At 43.3% G+C, this 17,854-nt stretch overlaps 1 protein-coding gene across 1 annotated transcript in view; it reads left to right on the top strand.

Annotated features, from left to right (window-relative positions):
• LOC137362543 (butyrophilin subfamily 3 member A1-like) overlaps positions 1-17,854 on the top strand; it is a 111,052-nt gene that overhangs the window by 74,840 nt on the left and 18,358 nt on the right. Inside the window, exon 6 of the mRNA XM_068026932.1 lies at positions 10,115-10,135. Coding sequence (XP_067883033.1) covers positions 10,115-10,135 — 21 coding nt within the window. The remainder of the gene's footprint in view (positions 1-10,114; positions 10,136-17,854) is intronic.

Here is a 17,854-nt window from a genome sequence, read left to right as displayed (position 1 = left end):
CCCTGGTGATTGACCCCTCCACTAAGAGAAAAATGTTTCTTCCTAACTAACCTATCAATGCCCATCATAATTTTGCATACCTCAATCATGTCCAACCTCAGCCTTCTCTGCTCTAAGGAAAACAACCCTAGCCTTTTCAGTCTCCCGCATAGCTGAAATGCTCCAGCCCAGCCAACATCCTGGTGAATCTCCTCTGCACCCTCTGCAGTGCAATCACATCCTTCCTACAGTGTGGTACCCAGAACTGTACACAGTACTCCAGCTGTGGCCTAACTAGCGTTTTATACAGCTCCATCTGACTAGTTACCAGTTTTGCTTCTCTCCAATCTGAGCTCCCTCTCAGGTTCCCATCCCAATGACAATTTAGTTTAAAACCTCCCTAACAGTACCAGCAAATCTCCCTGCAACGATATTCGTCCCAGTCCTGCTAAGATGCAACCCAACCATCTTGTACAGGTCCCACCTGCCCCAGAACTGGTCCCAATGTCTTAGAAATCTGATGCCCTCCCTCCTACACTAGTTCTCCAGCCATGTGTTCAATTGCTCAATTCTCCTATTCGCCTCTCATAAAAGGACACAATTAAAGGCTCTGTATCTGAATGCACATCGCATTCAAAACAAAACAGATGAACTGAGAATCCAAATAGAAATAAGTAAGTACAATCTGATAGCCATAACAGAGACTTGGCTGCAGGATGACATAGACTGGCACCTGAATATTGAAGGATACATGGAATTTAGGAAGGACAGGAAGCTAGGAATAGTTAGCTCTGTTAATTAATGATGGTATTAGCACAATAGAGAAGGATGACTTAAGTTCAGGAGACCAGGATGTAGAAGCAGTTTGGGTAGAGATGAGAAATCATACAGGCAAGAAGTCACTTGTAGGAGTTGTGTACAGACCACCTAACATTGACCACACTGTCGGAGGTACAAAGGAAGAAATAATGGCAGCTTGTCAGAAAAGTACAACGATAATTATGGGGGATTTTAACTTACATATAGACTGGAAAAATCAGTTGGGTAGAGGTAGCCTAGATGAGGCGTACATAGAATGTTTTGGGGATAATTTCTTGCAACAATACGTTCTGGAGCCAACCAGAGAGCAGGCTATACTAGACCTGGTATTGTGCGATGAGATAGGATTAATTAATGACCTCATAGTTAAGGTGATAGTAGCAGTGATCATAATACGATTGAATTTTCCATTCAGTTTGAGGGAGAGAAGAGTGGGTCCAAGCCTAGTACTTTAAACTTAAATAAGGGCCATAATGAAGGCATGAAAGCAGAGCTAGCTAAAGTGAACTGGCAAATCAGGTTAGGGATAGGTCAATAGAGATGCAGTAGCAGACATTTAAGGAGATATTTCAGAATGCACAGAATAGATACATTTCATTGAGAAAAAAAAATTCCAAGGGTGGGACCCGCCATCCGTGGTTAATGAAAACAGTTAAAGGTAGTAACAAACTTAAAGAAAAAGCTTAAAATTGCGCAAAGATGGGAGGCAGGTCAGAAGATTGGACAGAATATAAGAAACAGCAAAGAAGGAGTAAAAGATTGATGAGGAAGTTAAAATTAGAGTACGAGAGAAAGCTAGCCAGAAATATAAAGTCAGATAGTAAGAGTTTCTATAGATATTTAAAAAAGAAGAGTTAACAAAGTGTGCGTTGGTCTTATAAAATGTGAGTCTGGGGAATTAATATTGGATAATAAGAAGATGGCAAATGAATTGAACAGATATTTTGCATCGGTTTTCACCATTGAAGATACAAGTAACATCCCAGTATTAGCTGTAAATCAGGAAATGGAAGGGAGGGAGGAACTCCAGAAAATTACAATCACCAGGGAAGTGGTACTGAACAAACTGTTGGAGCTGTGGGCTGACAAGTTCCCGGGTCCTGATGGACTTCATCCTAGGGTGTGAAAAGAAGTGGCTGGTGAGATAGTTGATATGTTAGTTTTACTTTTCCAAAATTTCCGAGATTCGGGGAAGGTTCCGTTAGAGTGGAAAATAGCAAATCCAACTCCTTTATTCAAAAAGGGAGGGAGAAAGAATGCAGGAAACTACAGGCCGGTTAGCTTAACATCTGTCTTAGGGAAAATGTTAGAAGCTATTATTAAAGATGTTATGGCAGGGCATTTAGAAAAATTTAAGATAATCAGGCAGAGTCAACGTGATTTTGTGAAAGGAAAATCATGTTTAACCAATTTGTTGGAGTTCTTTGAGGGAGTTACATGTGCTGTGGATAAAGGGGAACCGGTGGATGTACTGTACTTAGATTTCCAGAAGGCATTTGATAAGGTGCAACATCAAAGGTTATTGCAGAAAATAAAAGCTCATGGTGTATGGGATAACGTATTGACATGGATAGAAGATTGGCTAGCTAACAGGAAACAGAGAGTAGGCATAAATGGGTCATTTTCTGGTTGGCAAGATGTAATGAGTGGTGTGCCACAGGGATCTGTGCTGGGGCTTCAACATTTTTACAATTTATATAAATGACTTAGATGAAGAGACTGAAGGTATGGTTGTTAAATTTGCTCATGACATAAAGATAGGTAGGAAAGTAACTTGTGAAGAGGACATAAGGAAGCTACAAAGGGATATTGATAGGTTGGTGAGTGGGCAAAATGGAATATAATGTGGGAAAGTGTGAAATTGTCCACTTTGGCAGGAAGAATAAAAAAGAAGCATATATCTAAATGGTGAGAGACTGTGGTGTTCGGAGGTGCAGAGGGATCTGGGTGTCCTAGTGCATGAATTGCAAAAGGTTAGTTTGCAGGTACAGCATGTAATTAGGAAAGCTAATAGAATGTTATCATTCCTCGTGAGGGGAATTGAATACAAAACTAGGGAGGTTATGCTTCAGCTATACAGGGCATTGGTGCGACCACATCTGGAGTACTGTGTACAGTACTGGTCTCCTTATTTAAGGAAGGATGTAAATGCGTTGGAGGTAGTACAGAGAAGGTTTACTAGACTAATACCTGGAATGGGCTGGCAGTCTTACGAGGAAAATTTGGACGGGCTAGGCTTGTATCCGCTGGAATTTAGGAGAGTATAAGAGGTGACTTGATGCAAACATATCAGATCCTGAGAGGTCTTGACAGGGTGGATGTGGAAAGGATGGTTCCCTTTGTGGGAGAATCTCGAACTAGGGGTCACTGTTTAAAAATAAGGGGTTGCCCATTTAAGACAGAAATGAGGAGAAATTTTTTCTCTCAGAGGGTCGTGAGTCTTTGGAATTCTCTTCCTCAAAAGGCCGTGGAAGCAGAGTCTTTGAATATTTTTAAGGCTGAGGTAGATAGATTCTTGATAAGCAAGGGGATAGAAGGTTATCGGGGGTAGGTGGAAATGTGGAGAAATCAGTTCAGCCATGAACTTATTGGATGGCAGAGCAGGCTTGAAGGGTCAAGTGGCCGACAGCTGGCCCTAATTCGTATGTTTGTATTTTCTATTCCTCTGCTCACTTGCATGTGGGACTGAGAGTAATCCTGAATTACTGCTTTTGAGGGCCTGCTTTTTAATATCCTTCCCAGCTCCCTAAAATCTGCTTTCAGGATGTCATCCCCCTTCTTACCTATGTTATTGGTACCAATGTGGACCACGACCTCTGGCTGTTCACCCTTCCCCAGAAGGATGTCCTACAACCTCTCCGTGACATCCTTGACCCTGGCATCAGGGAGGCAACACACCATCCTGGAGTCACGTATGGTGCCAGAGAAATGCCTGTCTGTTCCCCTAACTAATTATTCCCCGATCATTACTGTTCTTCCACTCCTCTTCCTCCTGTCCTGTGCAGCTGAGCCACCTGTGGTGCCACAAACTTGGCTGTGACTGCACTCCTCTGAGGAACCATCACCCTCACCAGTATCCAAAATGGAAAACCGATTAGTGAGTGAGATCAGATCAGGGGACTCGGCGTAGGCTTGGAGGGCCGAAAGGCCTGTTCCTGTGCTGTACTGTTCTTTGTTCTTTGTTTGTTCTTTGACTGCTGCACTACCTGTCTGGTTCTCTTAGACTGCCTGGTGGTCACCCATTCCCTATCTGCCTGCATGCTCCTCATCTGTGGTGTGATCACCTCCTTAAATGTGCTATTCACATAGTCCTGCACCTCGCGGATAGACAACAGTGACTCCAGCCGCCGCTCGAGTTCCGAAACCCGAAGCTCAAGCTTCTGCAGCCGGTGACAATTCCTGTAGATGTGTTTATCTAGGACACATATTGCTGCCATAACTATCCTTTACACTAAAGACTAATAAATTGTTCCTCTACATATTAGAATCATAGAATCATAGAAAGTTTAAGGCACAGAAAGAGGCCATTTGGCCCATTGTGTCCATGCTGGCTGAAAAACGATCCACCTATTCTAACCTCACCTTCCAGCATTTGGTCCGTAGCCCTGCAGATTACGGCACTTGAGTTGCATATCCAGATTTCTTTTGATGAGTTGAGGGTTTCTGCCTCAACTACCCTTTCAGGCATCGGGTTTCAGACCCCACTACTCTCTGGTTGAAAACATTTTTCCTCATCGCCCCTCTCATTTTCCTACCAATCACTTCAAATCTACGCCCCCTCATCACTGACCTCTCTGCTAAGGTGAACAGACCCTTCACCTCCACTCTATCCAGGCCCCTCAAAATTTTGTACATTTCAATCAGATCTCCCATCAGCCTTCTTTGTTCCAAGGAGAAAAACCCCAGCCGATCCAATCTTTCCTCATAGCTGCATTTTTCCAGTCCTGGCAACATCCTTGTAAATCTCCACTGTACCCTCTCTAGTGTAATTACATCCTTTCTGTAATGAGGTGACCAGAACTGCACACATTACTCAAGTTGTGGCCTAACCAATGACTTATACAGTTCCAGCGTAATCTCCCTGCTTTTGTATTCTATACCTTGGATAATAAAGGAAAGGATTCCATATAATAAAAGCAAAATACTGCAGATGCTGGAAATCTGAAATAAAAACAAGAAATGCTGGAAATACTCAGCAGGTCTGGCAGCATCTGTGGAGAGAGAAGCAGAGTTAACATTTCAGGTCAGTGACCCTTCTTCAGAACTATTACTAAAGGATTCCATAGCCTTCTTAACCACCTTATCGACCTGTCCAACCTTCAGTGATCTGTGAACATTCACTCCAAGGTCCCTCACTTCCTTTACACTTCTCAGAGTTTTCCCATTTATTGTGTATTCCTTTGCCTTGTTTGACCTCCCCAAATGTATCACCCCACACTTTTCCCGGTTGAGTTCCATTTGTCACTTTTCTGCCCATCTGACCAGACCAACAATATCTTCCTGCAGCGTCCAGCTATTCTCGTCACGATCTACCACACTGTCATTCTTTGTGTCGTCTACAAAGTTCTTGATCGTGCCCCCTAGATTTACGTCCAAATCATTGATTATATACCACAAAAAGCAAGGGACCCAGTACTGAGCCCTGCGGAATGACACTGGAAACAGCCCTCCAGTCGCAAAAACACCTGTCAACAATTACCCTTTATTTCCTGCCACTGAGCCAATTTTGTATCCACCTTGTTGCATTTCCCTGGATCCCATGGGATTTTATTTTTTAACCAGTCTGCCATGTGGGGCCTTGTCAAAAGCCTTGCTAAATTCCATGTAGTCCACATCAACTGCAATACCCTCATCTATCTTCCTTGTTACTTCTTCAAAAATTCGATCAAGTTGGTCAGACAACATCTTCCCTTAACAAATCCACGCTGACTATCCTTGATTAACCTGTGCCTTTCTAAATGACAGTTTATCCTGTCTCTCAGAATAGATTCCAATAATTGTCCCACTACTGAGGTTAGACTGACTGGCCTGTAATTATTCGGTCTATCCTTCGCTCCCTTTTTAAACAGAGGTACAATGTTAGCAATTCTCCAATCCTGTATCCAGTGAAGACTGAAAAATGATGGACAGACCTTCTGCTATTTCCTCTCTTGCTTCTTTTAACATCCTGGGATACATTTTATCTGACCCTAGTGATTTATCAACTTTCAAGGAAGCTAATCCCATTAATATTTTCTCTCTCCCTATGTTTATCACATCCAATACTTCACACCCCTCTTCCTTAACTACAATGTCTGCATCTTCCCTCTCTTTTGTATTCATTAAGAGCAATACCAACAGCTTCTGCCCCTAAACATAGGTTACCTTTTTGCTCTTTTATAGGCTTTAGTCTCTCCTTAGTTATCCTCTTACTCTTAATGTATTGATAAAACATCTTTGGGTTCACCGCGATTTTGCTTGCCAATATTTTTTCATGCCGTGTCCTTGCTTTCCTAATTTCCTTTCTGATTTCACCCTTCCACTTTCTATATGAGTATACGAATTATCAACCAACAGAAACTCTTACTAACTGTCTTTATATTTCTAGCTAGCTTTCTCTCGTAGTCTAACTTTACCTTCCTTATCAATCTTTCAGTCCTTCTTTGCTGTTTTTTTATATTCTGTCAAATCCTTTGACCTGCCTCCCATCTTTGCACAACTATATGCTTTTTCTTTAAGTTTGATACGATCTTTAACTGTTTTAGTTCGCCATTGATGGCGGGTCCCACCCTTGGAATTTCTCTTTCTCCTTGAAATTCGGTGTATTCTGAAATATTCCATTAAATGTCTGCTACTGCATCTCTATTGACCTATCCCTTAAACTGATTTGCCAGTTCACTTTACCTAGCTCTGTAGGTTAAAATCCCCCATAATTATCGCTGTACCTTTCTGACAAGCTGCCATTATTTCTTCCTTTAAAACCTGTCCTACAGTGTGTTTAATGTTAGGTGGTCTGCCCACCACTCCCACAAGTGACTTCTTGCCTTTATAATTTCTCATCTCTACCCGAACAGATCCGAGCAATTCCCAATACTGACAGATCCGAGCAATTCACAAGATTAAGAGATCTGAGCAATTCACAATATTGAGAGCAATTCCCAATACTGACAGGTCCTAGCAATTCACAATATTAAGAGATCTGAGCAATTCACAATATTGAGAGCAATTCCCAATACTGACAGATCCTAGCAATTCCCAATATTGACTGATCCTAGAAATTCCCAATACTGACAGATCCGAGCAATTTACAATATTAAGAGATCTGAGTAATTCACAATATTGAGAGCAATTCCCAATATTGACCGATCCTAGAAATTCCTAATCACAGAATCACAGAAGAATACAGTGCAGAAGAGGCCCTTCGGCCCATCGAGTCTGCACCGATGCATTAATGAGACCTGACCTGTCTCCCTAATCCCATTTGCCAGCACTTGGCCCATAGCCTTGAATGTTATGACGTGCCAAGTGCTCATCCAGGTACTTTTTAAAGGATGTGAGGCAACCTGCATCTACCACCCTCCCGGGCAGTGCATTCCAGACCATCACCACCCTCTGGGTAAAAACGTTCTTCCTCAAATCTCCCTAATCCTCCTGCCCCTCACCTTAAACTTGTGTCCCTTCGTAACTGACCCTTCAACTAAAGGGAACAGCTGCTCCCTATCCACCCTGTCCATACCCCTCATAATACTGACATTTCCTAGCAATTCCCAATACCGACGGATCCTAGCAATTCCCAATATTACAGATCCTAGCAATTCCCAAGACCGACGGATCCGAGCAATTCCCAATATTACAGATCCTAGCAATTCCCAATACCGACGGATCCTAGCAATTCCCAATATTACAGATACTAGCAATTCCCAATACCGACGGATACTAGCAATTCCCAATATTGACAGATCCTAGCAATTCCAAATACTGACAGATCCTAGCAATTCCCAATACTGACTGATCCTAGTAATTCACAATACTGACAGATCCTAGTAATTCCCAATACTGACAGATCCTAGTAATTCCCAATACTGACAGATCCTAGTAATTCACAATACTGACAGATCCTAGTAATTCCCAATACTGACAGATCCTAGTAATTCCCAATACTGACTGATCCTAGTAATTCACAATACTGACAGATCCTAGTAATTCCCAATACTGACTGATCCTAGTAATTCCCAATACTGACTGATCCTAGTAATTCACAATACTGACAGATCCTAGTAATTCCCAATACTGACTGATCCTAGTAATTCCCAATACTGACAGATCCTAGCAATTCCAAATACTGACAGATCCTAGCAATTCCCAATACTGACTGATCCTAGTAATTCACAATACTGACAGATCCTAGTAATTCCCAATACTGACAGATCCTAGTAATTCCCAATACTGACAGATCCTAGTAATTCACAATACTGACAGATCCTAGTAATTCCCAATACTGACAGATCCTAGTAATTCCCAATACTGACTGATCCTAGTAATTCACAATACTGACAGATCCTAGTAATTCCCAATACTGACTGATCCTAGTAATTCCCAATACTGACTGATCCTAGTAATTCACAATACTGACAGATCCTAGTAATTCCCAATACTGACTGATCCTAGTAATTCCCAATACTGACAGATCCTAGTAATTCCCAATACTGACTGATCCTAGTAATTCACAATACTGACAGATCCTAGTAATTCCCAATACTGACTGATCCTAGTAATTCACAATACTGACAGATCCGAGCAATTACCAATATTGACAGATCTTAGCAATTTCCAATATTGACAGATCCTAGCAATTCCCAATATTGAGAGATCCTAGCAATTCCCAATATTGAGAGATCCTAGCAATTCCCAATATTGACAGATCCTAGTAATTCCCAATACTGACAGATCTTAGCAATTCCCAATACTGACAGATCTTAGCAATTCCCAATACTGACAGATCCTAGTAATTCCCAATACTGACTGATCCTAGTAATTCACAATACTGACAGATCCTAGTAATTCCCAATACTGACAGATCCTAGTAATTCCTAATACTGACAGATCTTAGCAATTCCCAATATTGAGAGATCCTAGCAATTCCCAATATTGAGAGATCCTAGCAATTCCCAATATTGACAGATCCTAGTAATTCCCAATACTGACAGATCTTAGCAATTCCCAATACTGACAGATCTTAGCAATTCACAATATTGACAGATCTTAGCAATTCCCAATATTGAGAGATCCGAGCAATTCACAATACTGACAGATCTTCGCAATTCACAATATTGACAGATCCGAGCAATTCACAATACTGACAGATCTTAGCAATTCCCAATACCGACTGATCCTAGAAATTCACAATATTGACAGATCTTAGTTGTTCACAATATTGACAGATCTCAGCAATTCACAATATTGACAGATCTTAGCAATTCACAATACTGACAGATCTTAACAATTCACAATATTGACAGATCTTAGTTGTTCACAATATTGACAGATCTTAGCAATTCACAATATTGACAGATCTTAGTTGTTCACAATATTGACAGATCTTAGCAATTCACAATATTGACAGATCTTAGCAATTCACAATATTGACAGATCTTAACAATTCACAATATTGACAGATCTTAGCAATTCACAATACTGACAGATCTTAACAATTCACAATATTGACAGATCTTAGCAATTCACAATATTGACAGATCTGAGCAATTCACAATACTGACAGATCTTAACAATTCACAATATTGACAGATCTTAGCAGTTTACAATACTGACAGATCTTAGCAGTTCCCAATACTACCAGACACTGACTGCTTCCAACACTCTGAAATCACCTCCGTCCGACAAGCAATTCATTTACTATTACGAGGTCTCGGGAATGTGGCGGGGTGGGTGGTCTGTATTTTTCACAGTCTAGCCCTCCTGTCATTCTGAAGCAGTATGTTCCAGATTCTCACCCTCAATGCCCAGGCATCGACGATGTTTGCTGGGTGGACGGATGAGTAAATTCAGGCCAGACTTGCCCACGGTTTTCTACCTATTAAACTCGATGGGGGGAAATTGTGGGCACTGAATATGTGACAGGCACTGCCGTCAGGCAAAGCAATTGTACTTGTTCCCTGATAAAATTAGCTTCCAATTTGCAGTGAGTAATGTCACACGAGGTCCATTAAGAAGTATCTATTACGTTTAAAAATGCCTGTAAAACTTTTTTCTGTGTAATTAATAATGTATTCGATCACTGAGAGATTACTCCAGTCTAATTTGTTGTTTCTATTTCCAGAGTGGAAGAGAATTTGGGAAGGTAAGATCTTATTATTGTAACACAAGAAAGAAAGAATAAACTCAAAAACTGACAACTCAAAAAATAAAAATGCAAGTGAAAAATAGCCTTAACCATGACCACTGTTCCAGTGGAACTAAATAAGCTAAATTCCTTTTTATTACATTGTAATTCAGGACTTTTAATTGGTGTTTTGGGATCAGATTCCACATTTCAGTTTTGGTTTTCTGTGAACCACACAATTCCCTCCTGCAGGACATGTCAAGACCATTAGTTGAAGGCTGCGTTTGCTAACAGCGTAACCACTAGGTGGCGCAGTACTGACACATGCACAAAAGCAGCCTCATTGACTGAAATCTCGCTGTCTGTGATGTCTCAGGCAGCCGCCAGTAATAAAGATTGCGCTGCTCAATTTGTCACAAAAAAGGAATTGAACTCAAACCCCCTCACCTCTCAATGGCCGTGATCACTGTCTCCACCCCACTCCCAAACAGCACCCCACTGCATCCTGGGATTGCCGCTTCGCTTCCCCGCTCCCTCCTGTGCCTGCTGCTCCATCCCACCGTTCCCAACTGCTCGCTAGTCGATCTTGCCGTTCTCTTCCAAGCCCGTCTGCTCGCTGTTCCCTCCCACCGCTCGCTCCTTGCCTCGCTGCTCAGAGAGGTGGTGGGTGGGGAGTGAGAGGGCTGCTCGCGGCAAGGTGGGAAGTGAGAGGTGGGATGGAGTGCTGAAGAGTCGGCAGTGGCAGGATGGAGCGGTGAGCAGGCGGGAACGGCGAGATGGAGTGGTGAGCAGGCGGGAGCTGGCTGCCGTGGGAGGGAACTATGGGAGGGAGCGAGGAAGGGAAGCGGTGATCAAGGTGCTGATCGTGGGAGGGAGTGGGATAGTGTTGGAGGGGATGGAGGTGGTGATCGTGGGAAGGAGTGGGGTAGTGTTGGAGGGGATGCAGGTGGTGATCGTGGGAGGGAGTGGGTAGTGTTGGAGGTGATGGAGGTGGTGATCGTGGGAAGGAGTGGGGTAGTGTTGGAGGGGATGGATGTAGTGATTGAGGTAGAGAGTGGGGTAGTGTTGGAGGGGATGGAGGTGGTGATCGCGGCCATTGAGGAGTGAAGGAACACTCGGGCATCGATCGCTCTGCACATGCTCTGTGTTGTCAGGAGACACTCCGTATCCCATTAGCTGTAATTTAGAGGAAGAACCTGAAGTGCATGAAAGCAAGTGAGTATAGAAATAGGAGGATCGTGCAGGTGAATGCGTGGTTGGAAAGATGGTGCAGGAGGGGGGGCTATAGATTACTGGGGCACTGGGACCAGTTCTGGAGAAGTTGGGACATGTACAGGCTGGACAGGTTGTACCTGAACAGAGCTGGGACAAGATTCCTTGCTGGGCGATTTGCTGGTGCTATTGGTGAGGTTTAAACTAACTTGGCAGGGATGTGGGAACCAGGAACTAATACAAGAGGCACGTCACGGTGCACAGAGAATTGGAAGGGACAGATAGCATTAGATTTCTTGATGTTTGGCCCAAAAGCTCTCTCAATGCCGTCATACATTCCTCTGATGTTTCTGGTGTCGGAGGCCAGCTAAATACGACTGCATAGGTGTTGCCAGTGGTCATTTGTACAGCGCCTGGCTGTTCTTTGCTCAGTGCTTCTGGCTACTTTAAGTGCTAAGGATGTTAACTTGCTGGGGGCTTTCTTGTAGTTCAATAGTGCAGTACACTTGACGGCTATGACAGGTTCCAGCTCTTCAAAGTGAGATTGAATCCAGTCTGCATTCTGCTTCTCACGTATTCTGTAGGCCTCCAAATAGTGAGAGAGAGATAGAGGAGCAAATCTGCAGGGAAGTCAGTGATGTACAAGAACTATAGAGTGGTTATATTGGGGGACTTTAATTACCCAAATGTCAATTGGGATAATTTTAGAGTCAAGGTTAAATAGGGGCAGATTTTCTAAAATGTCTGTGATCAGTATGTTCTCAGCCCAACTAGAAAGGAGACATTTCTGGATCTGTGCTGGGAAATGAGGTGGGACAAGTGGACCTAGTGACTGTGAGGGAGTACATGGGTAAGAGTGATCATCGTATTATCAGGTTTAGAGAAGTAATACAGAAAAGCAAGGAACAAAATAAGTTAGAATGTCTAGATTGGAACAGGGCTAATTTCAATGCAATGAGAAGGGATCTAGCCAGGGTAGAACGGAAACAAAGACTGTCAGGAAGAGCTGTATCGGAACAATGGGTTATCTTTAAGGAAGAGATGCTTCAGGTACAGGCCAGGAACATTTAAACAAGGGGAACCCAACCAAGCCTGGTGCCTCTCAACCTCTCCGTCCCTAATAGGCCCCACTCCTCCTCTGAAGCAAAGAGATACGGACCCTTAGAAAATAGGCGACAGGTTTAGATTTAGGATCTGGATCGGCGCAGGCTTGGAGGGCCGAAGGGCCTGTTCCTGTGCTGTAATTTTCTTTGTTCTTTGTTCTTTGACTACTCATATATAGGCAGCATTTCTATACCACCAAGTCAATGGATTAAATTATCAACCCATATTGCTCAAGTTCAAATTAAATATCTTGCCGAATGAGTATTTAGACACGGTGTGCACAGTGATTTAACAGAAGTGACAGAAAACGAAATTATTAAAAATATAAGGTTGCAAAACAGCAAATAGAAATAGATTGAAATTAAATAGGTTCAGTAATGAAAAGTGGAATTGAGTTTTACTGAGGTAGTGCATTAGATATTCTATATCTGGATATTGGAAGGCATCTGACAAAGTGCCACATGGGAGACTTGTTAAGAAGATGGAAGCCTATGGAATTCAGAGGAAAGTGGCGATATGGACACAGAATTGACTCAATAACAGGAAGCAGATGGTGGCTGGATGTTTTTCAGACTTGTTTTATTCATTCTTGGGTTGTGAGCATCGCTGGTAAGGCCAGCATTTATTGCCCATCATAATTGACCTTGAGAAGGTGTTGGTGAGCTGCTTTCTTGAACCACTGCAGCCACATAGTGCTTTTTTCTGTAGTGATTTGATCTAACTGAGTGGCTTGCTAGGCCATTTCAGAGAGCAGTTAACAGTCAAACACATTATTTACTAGCCCAGTAACATTACCAATATGCTACCATAAGGAGGTGTTTGCTGTGGTGTTTCCCAAGGATCAGTTTTGACTTTTCAATTTTAACAAAGGAGATAGACTCGGGTGCAGGAAGCAACATTATAAAGTTTTCAGATGATACAAAGCTTGGCAATGTAGTAGATAGTGATGAGGATCATTGTAGACTTCAGGATGACACAGACAGGATGATGAAATGGACATAAGTTTGGCAGATGAGCTCAATGCGGAGAAGTGCAAAGTGATGCACTGTGGGAGGACTAATATGGAAAGACAGTATCCGATAAATTGCACGATTTTGAAAAGTGTGGATGAACAGAGACCTTGTTGTTCACATCCATAAATCCTTAAAGGTGGGAGGGAAAGTTAATAAGGTGGTTAAAAAGGCATATGTCTTCCTTGAATTTATAAATAAAGGAATAGATTATTAAAGCAAAGAGATCATGCTAGAACTTTATAAACAACTGGTTAGGTCTCGGCTGGAGTTTTGTGGACAATACTGGGCAACACACTTCAGGAAAAATGTAAAAGCCTTCGAAAGGTTACAGAGGAGATTTACCAGGATGTTACCAGGGATGAGGGAGTTCAGTTATGGGAAGAAGTTGGAAAAGTTAGGACTGTTCTTCTTGGAACAGAGAAGGTTAAGATGTGACCTAATAGAGGTTTTCAATATGATGAGAGACTTTGATAGAGAAAAATTATTCCCTCTGACAAGTGGTTAAGAATCAGAAGTCATTGATTTAAAAACATTGGAAAAAGGTGTAGAGGGGAGATGAGGAGAAATGTTTCACTCAGAGTGTTTATGGAATCTGGAATGTTCTGCCTGAAAAGGTGGTGGAAACTGATTCCATAAATAATTTCAAACAGTTGGATAGGTACTTGAGGATGAAGAACTGACAGGTTACAGACAAAAAAAGGGAGTGTGGGACCAAGCTCTTTCAAAGAGCCAGTATAGTAACGATGGGCTGAATGGCTGCATAGGTTTCTGCGATTCCATGAAATCCAATCTGGCCAATTACTGTCCCATCAGTCGACTCTCAATAATCAGGTGTTGTCGACTGTGTTATCAAGTGACATTTACTCACTAATAACCTGCTCACCAATACTCAGTTCTGCCAGGAGCATTCGGCTCCAAACCTCATTATGACCTTGGTCTAAACATGGACAAAAGAACTGAATTCCAGAGGTGAGGTGAGATTGACTCCCTTAACATCAAGGGAGCATTTGATCAAGTGTGGAATCAAGGAGCTCCAGTAAAATCGAAGTTAATAGCGATAGAGGGAGACAACTCTCCCTAGTCATACCTGGCACAACGGAAGATAGTTGTGGATGTTGGAGAGCAATCATCTCAGCCCCAAGAAATCACGGCAGGAGTTCCTCAGGGAGCGCCCTCGGTCCAACCATCTTCAGTTGCTTCATCATACCTTCCCTTCATCATAAGGTCAGACTGGGGATGTTTCTGATGATTACACAGTGTTTATGTTCCATTTGCAAGCCCTCAGATACTGAAGGAGCCCATGGCAACATGCAACATGGAGGAAGACCTGGACAACATTCAGGCTTGGGCTGATAAATGGCAAATAACATTCACATTTCACAAGTGCTAGGCAATGACCATCTCCAACATGGGAGAATCTAATCATCTTTCCTTGACATTCAATGGCATTATCACAGCTGAATCCCCCGCCCGCAACATTCTTGGGTCACCATTGACCAGAAACTTAATTGGACCAGCCATATAGAAACATAGAAAAATAGGAGCAGGAGTTGGTCATTCGGCCCTTCGAGTCTGCTCCACCATTCAATACGATCATGGCTGATCATCCAAACTCAGTAACCTGTTCCCGCTTTCTCCCCGTATCCCTTGATCCCATTAGCCCTAAGAACTATATCTAACTCTTTCTTGAACATAAATACTGTAGCTACAAGAGCAGATCAGAGGTTGGGTATTCTGCAGTAATTCACCTCCCATCTCCCCAAAACCTTTCCATCACCTACAAAATACAAGTCAGGAGTGTGACGGAATACATTTCACTTGCCTGAATGAGGGCACCTTGCCAGCAACACCCATATTCCCAAAATGAATAAAATAAATCACCATACTAGAGAATAAATTATGCACCATCATGTCACTTCCCTTTTCAGTTTCTAAATCCACCTCAGCAAAAATAATACTTCAGAATCATAGAGACATTTACAGCACAGAAGGATGTCATTCGGCCCATCGAGTCTGTGCCGCTCTCCACAGTCAGTCCCACTCCCCGGCTCGATTCCCAATGAAGTCATTGATCGTCTTTGCTTCCATCACCCTTGTGGGCAGTGAGTTCCAGGTCATTACCACCCACTGTGTAAGTAAGTGCTTCCTCACATTCCCCCTGCATCTCTTGCCCAAAACTTTCAATCTGTGTCCCCGAGTCCTTGTACCATTTGTGAATAGAAAACCACTCTTCCTTGTCTAACTTATCTAAACCTGTCACAATCTTCTACATTTCGATTAAATCTCCCCTCAATCTCCTTTGTTCTGAGGAGAACAAACACAGTTTTTCCAACCTAACCTTGTAACTAAAATCCTCCATCTCTGGAATCTTTTAGTTTAGAGATACAGCACTGAAACAGGCCCTTCGGCCCACCGAGTCTGTGCCGACCATCAACCACCCATTTATACTAATCCTACACTAATCCCATATTCCTATCACATCCCCACCTGTCCCTATATATTTCCCTACCACCTACCTATACTAGGGGCAATTTATAATGGCCAATTAACCTATCAACCTGCAAGTCTTTGGCATGTGGGAGGAAACCGGAGCACCCGGAGGAAACCCACGCAGACACAGGGAGAACTTGCAAACTCCGCACAGGCAGTACCCAGAATCGAACCCGGGTCCGTGGAGCTGTGAGGCTGTGGTGCTAACCACTGCGCCACTGTGCCGCCCAATCATTCTGGTAAATCTCCTCTGCATCCTCTCAAGGACCCTCACATTCTTCCTGAAGTGTGGTGACCAGAACTGGATGCAATCCTCCAGTTGGAGCCTAACTGCAATTCTCCAGTTGCATGAAATATGCCGGAATTTAACATTTGGCGGGAGACGCCGCACACCATTCAAAAAGTTGGGGGTTAGCCCGCCTCCACTGGGCCTGGGAGCCACACTAACATTTTATGTGCCCCAGGCCCTTAATTGATCCTGGGCCTCCTCCGCCTCTCTGAGGCAGGAGGTCCCGCCTAATGGAGCTGCTGGCCAATCAGAGAGCCAGCAGCTCACAGTCCCAGCCACAGCACCAGGAGCGGTGGCCATTGCTGGCACTGCACCCAGCCAGCAGCAGGATCATGGACGTCGGCCCCAAAAGGGAGATAAGCTTTGGGGCCTCGCCAGGGACAATCGGCCAGGTCCTGGTGAGGCAAGGGTGATTGGTTGGGGGGGTGGGGTGGGGGGGTGTTGTGCAATGGGGGGCCATCCATGAGGCACAGGGTGCCCGATCAGGAGGGCTCACCCCAGCGGCGGTGGGAGGAGACCCTTAAGTAGCAGTTAATTGGCCACTTAAGGTCATTGAATGGTCTGGGGCAGGCGGGGTGTTTCTCACCACCGCCCCTTGAAAAATTATAGCGGGGGCAGGAAGGTGTCAGGAATGATTCCCCCCACCTCCCTCCCACCTCCCACTCAATTTTACAACCCGCCACCCTCACCACCAGCCTGCTCCTGTGGGGGACTGTAAAATTCCGGCCATAGTCTCAGCTCATTTTAGAATCTACCTCATATGACAATAATATCTTGATATTTATACATTTAAAAACAATGGAGGAGAAATACATTTGTGAAGCACCACAGCTGACTTGCCTTGATTCCCTGGAGGCAGGCATTGAAGAGGGTTTCAGCAGCAGATGAGCTGAGACAGGGCAGAATCAGACAATGTATCATTGAAGAACTCTGTGCGGTAACGGGCAGCAGCACTGCCAGTCCCCAGGAAATTGAAGTAAATCTGCAGCAGTGCCACACAAAAGAATATATTTGAAATTATTGTAAAGAAATCAAAATGTGCATTTATTGCATGGGACACACTCTGGAATTGTTATATATTGGGAGGAACTGGTAAAGAATGACAGACACCAAGATGGCCAATTAACATGTTTAATGACATCATCATGCATTGGGCATGCTCATACCATGTGGGAAGAACAGGGAGTGAGGAGCGGATAAATAGAGCTCGAGGACTGTGGCCTAGATCACTTACCTTCTGGGAGAGCAGCGGAGAGGAGTCCAGGCGTTTGAAAAAAAAAAGTGAACAGTGACGTCACAGGAAAGCTGTAAGGTGATTGGTTGGTGATTAATTGCTGTTAGGGAATAACTCTCAAGAGCTGGGAATGTACATTACTGTTAGGGTGTGTGTGTAAATAGCTTGCAAATAAGGAACAAGTGAGTAGCTGGTATTTTTATTCTAAGCTGTTTTAGTATTTGTAAGGTTATTTTTAGCAGAGCAAAGAGTCAACTAATAAATTAAGGAATGGCAAGGTTGCTTCAACCTTGTTGAGTGCACCTCCTGTGCTATGTGGGAGATCCAGGATGCTTCCCGTATCCTGGAGAACCATTTGTGCAAGAAGTGTTGTCAACTGAAGCAGCTTGAACGCC

This window comes from Heterodontus francisci, unplaced genomic scaffold (genome assembly GCF_036365525.1).
Source record: "Heterodontus francisci isolate sHetFra1 unplaced genomic scaffold, sHetFra1.hap1 HAP1_SCAFFOLD_631, whole genome shotgun sequence".
In the NCBI taxonomy this organism is placed as follows: domain Eukaryota; kingdom Metazoa; phylum Chordata; class Chondrichthyes; order Heterodontiformes; family Heterodontidae; genus Heterodontus; species Heterodontus francisci.
Note: the sequence above shows the minus strand (reverse complement) of the source record. Positions and strands in the feature narration are given on the sequence as shown.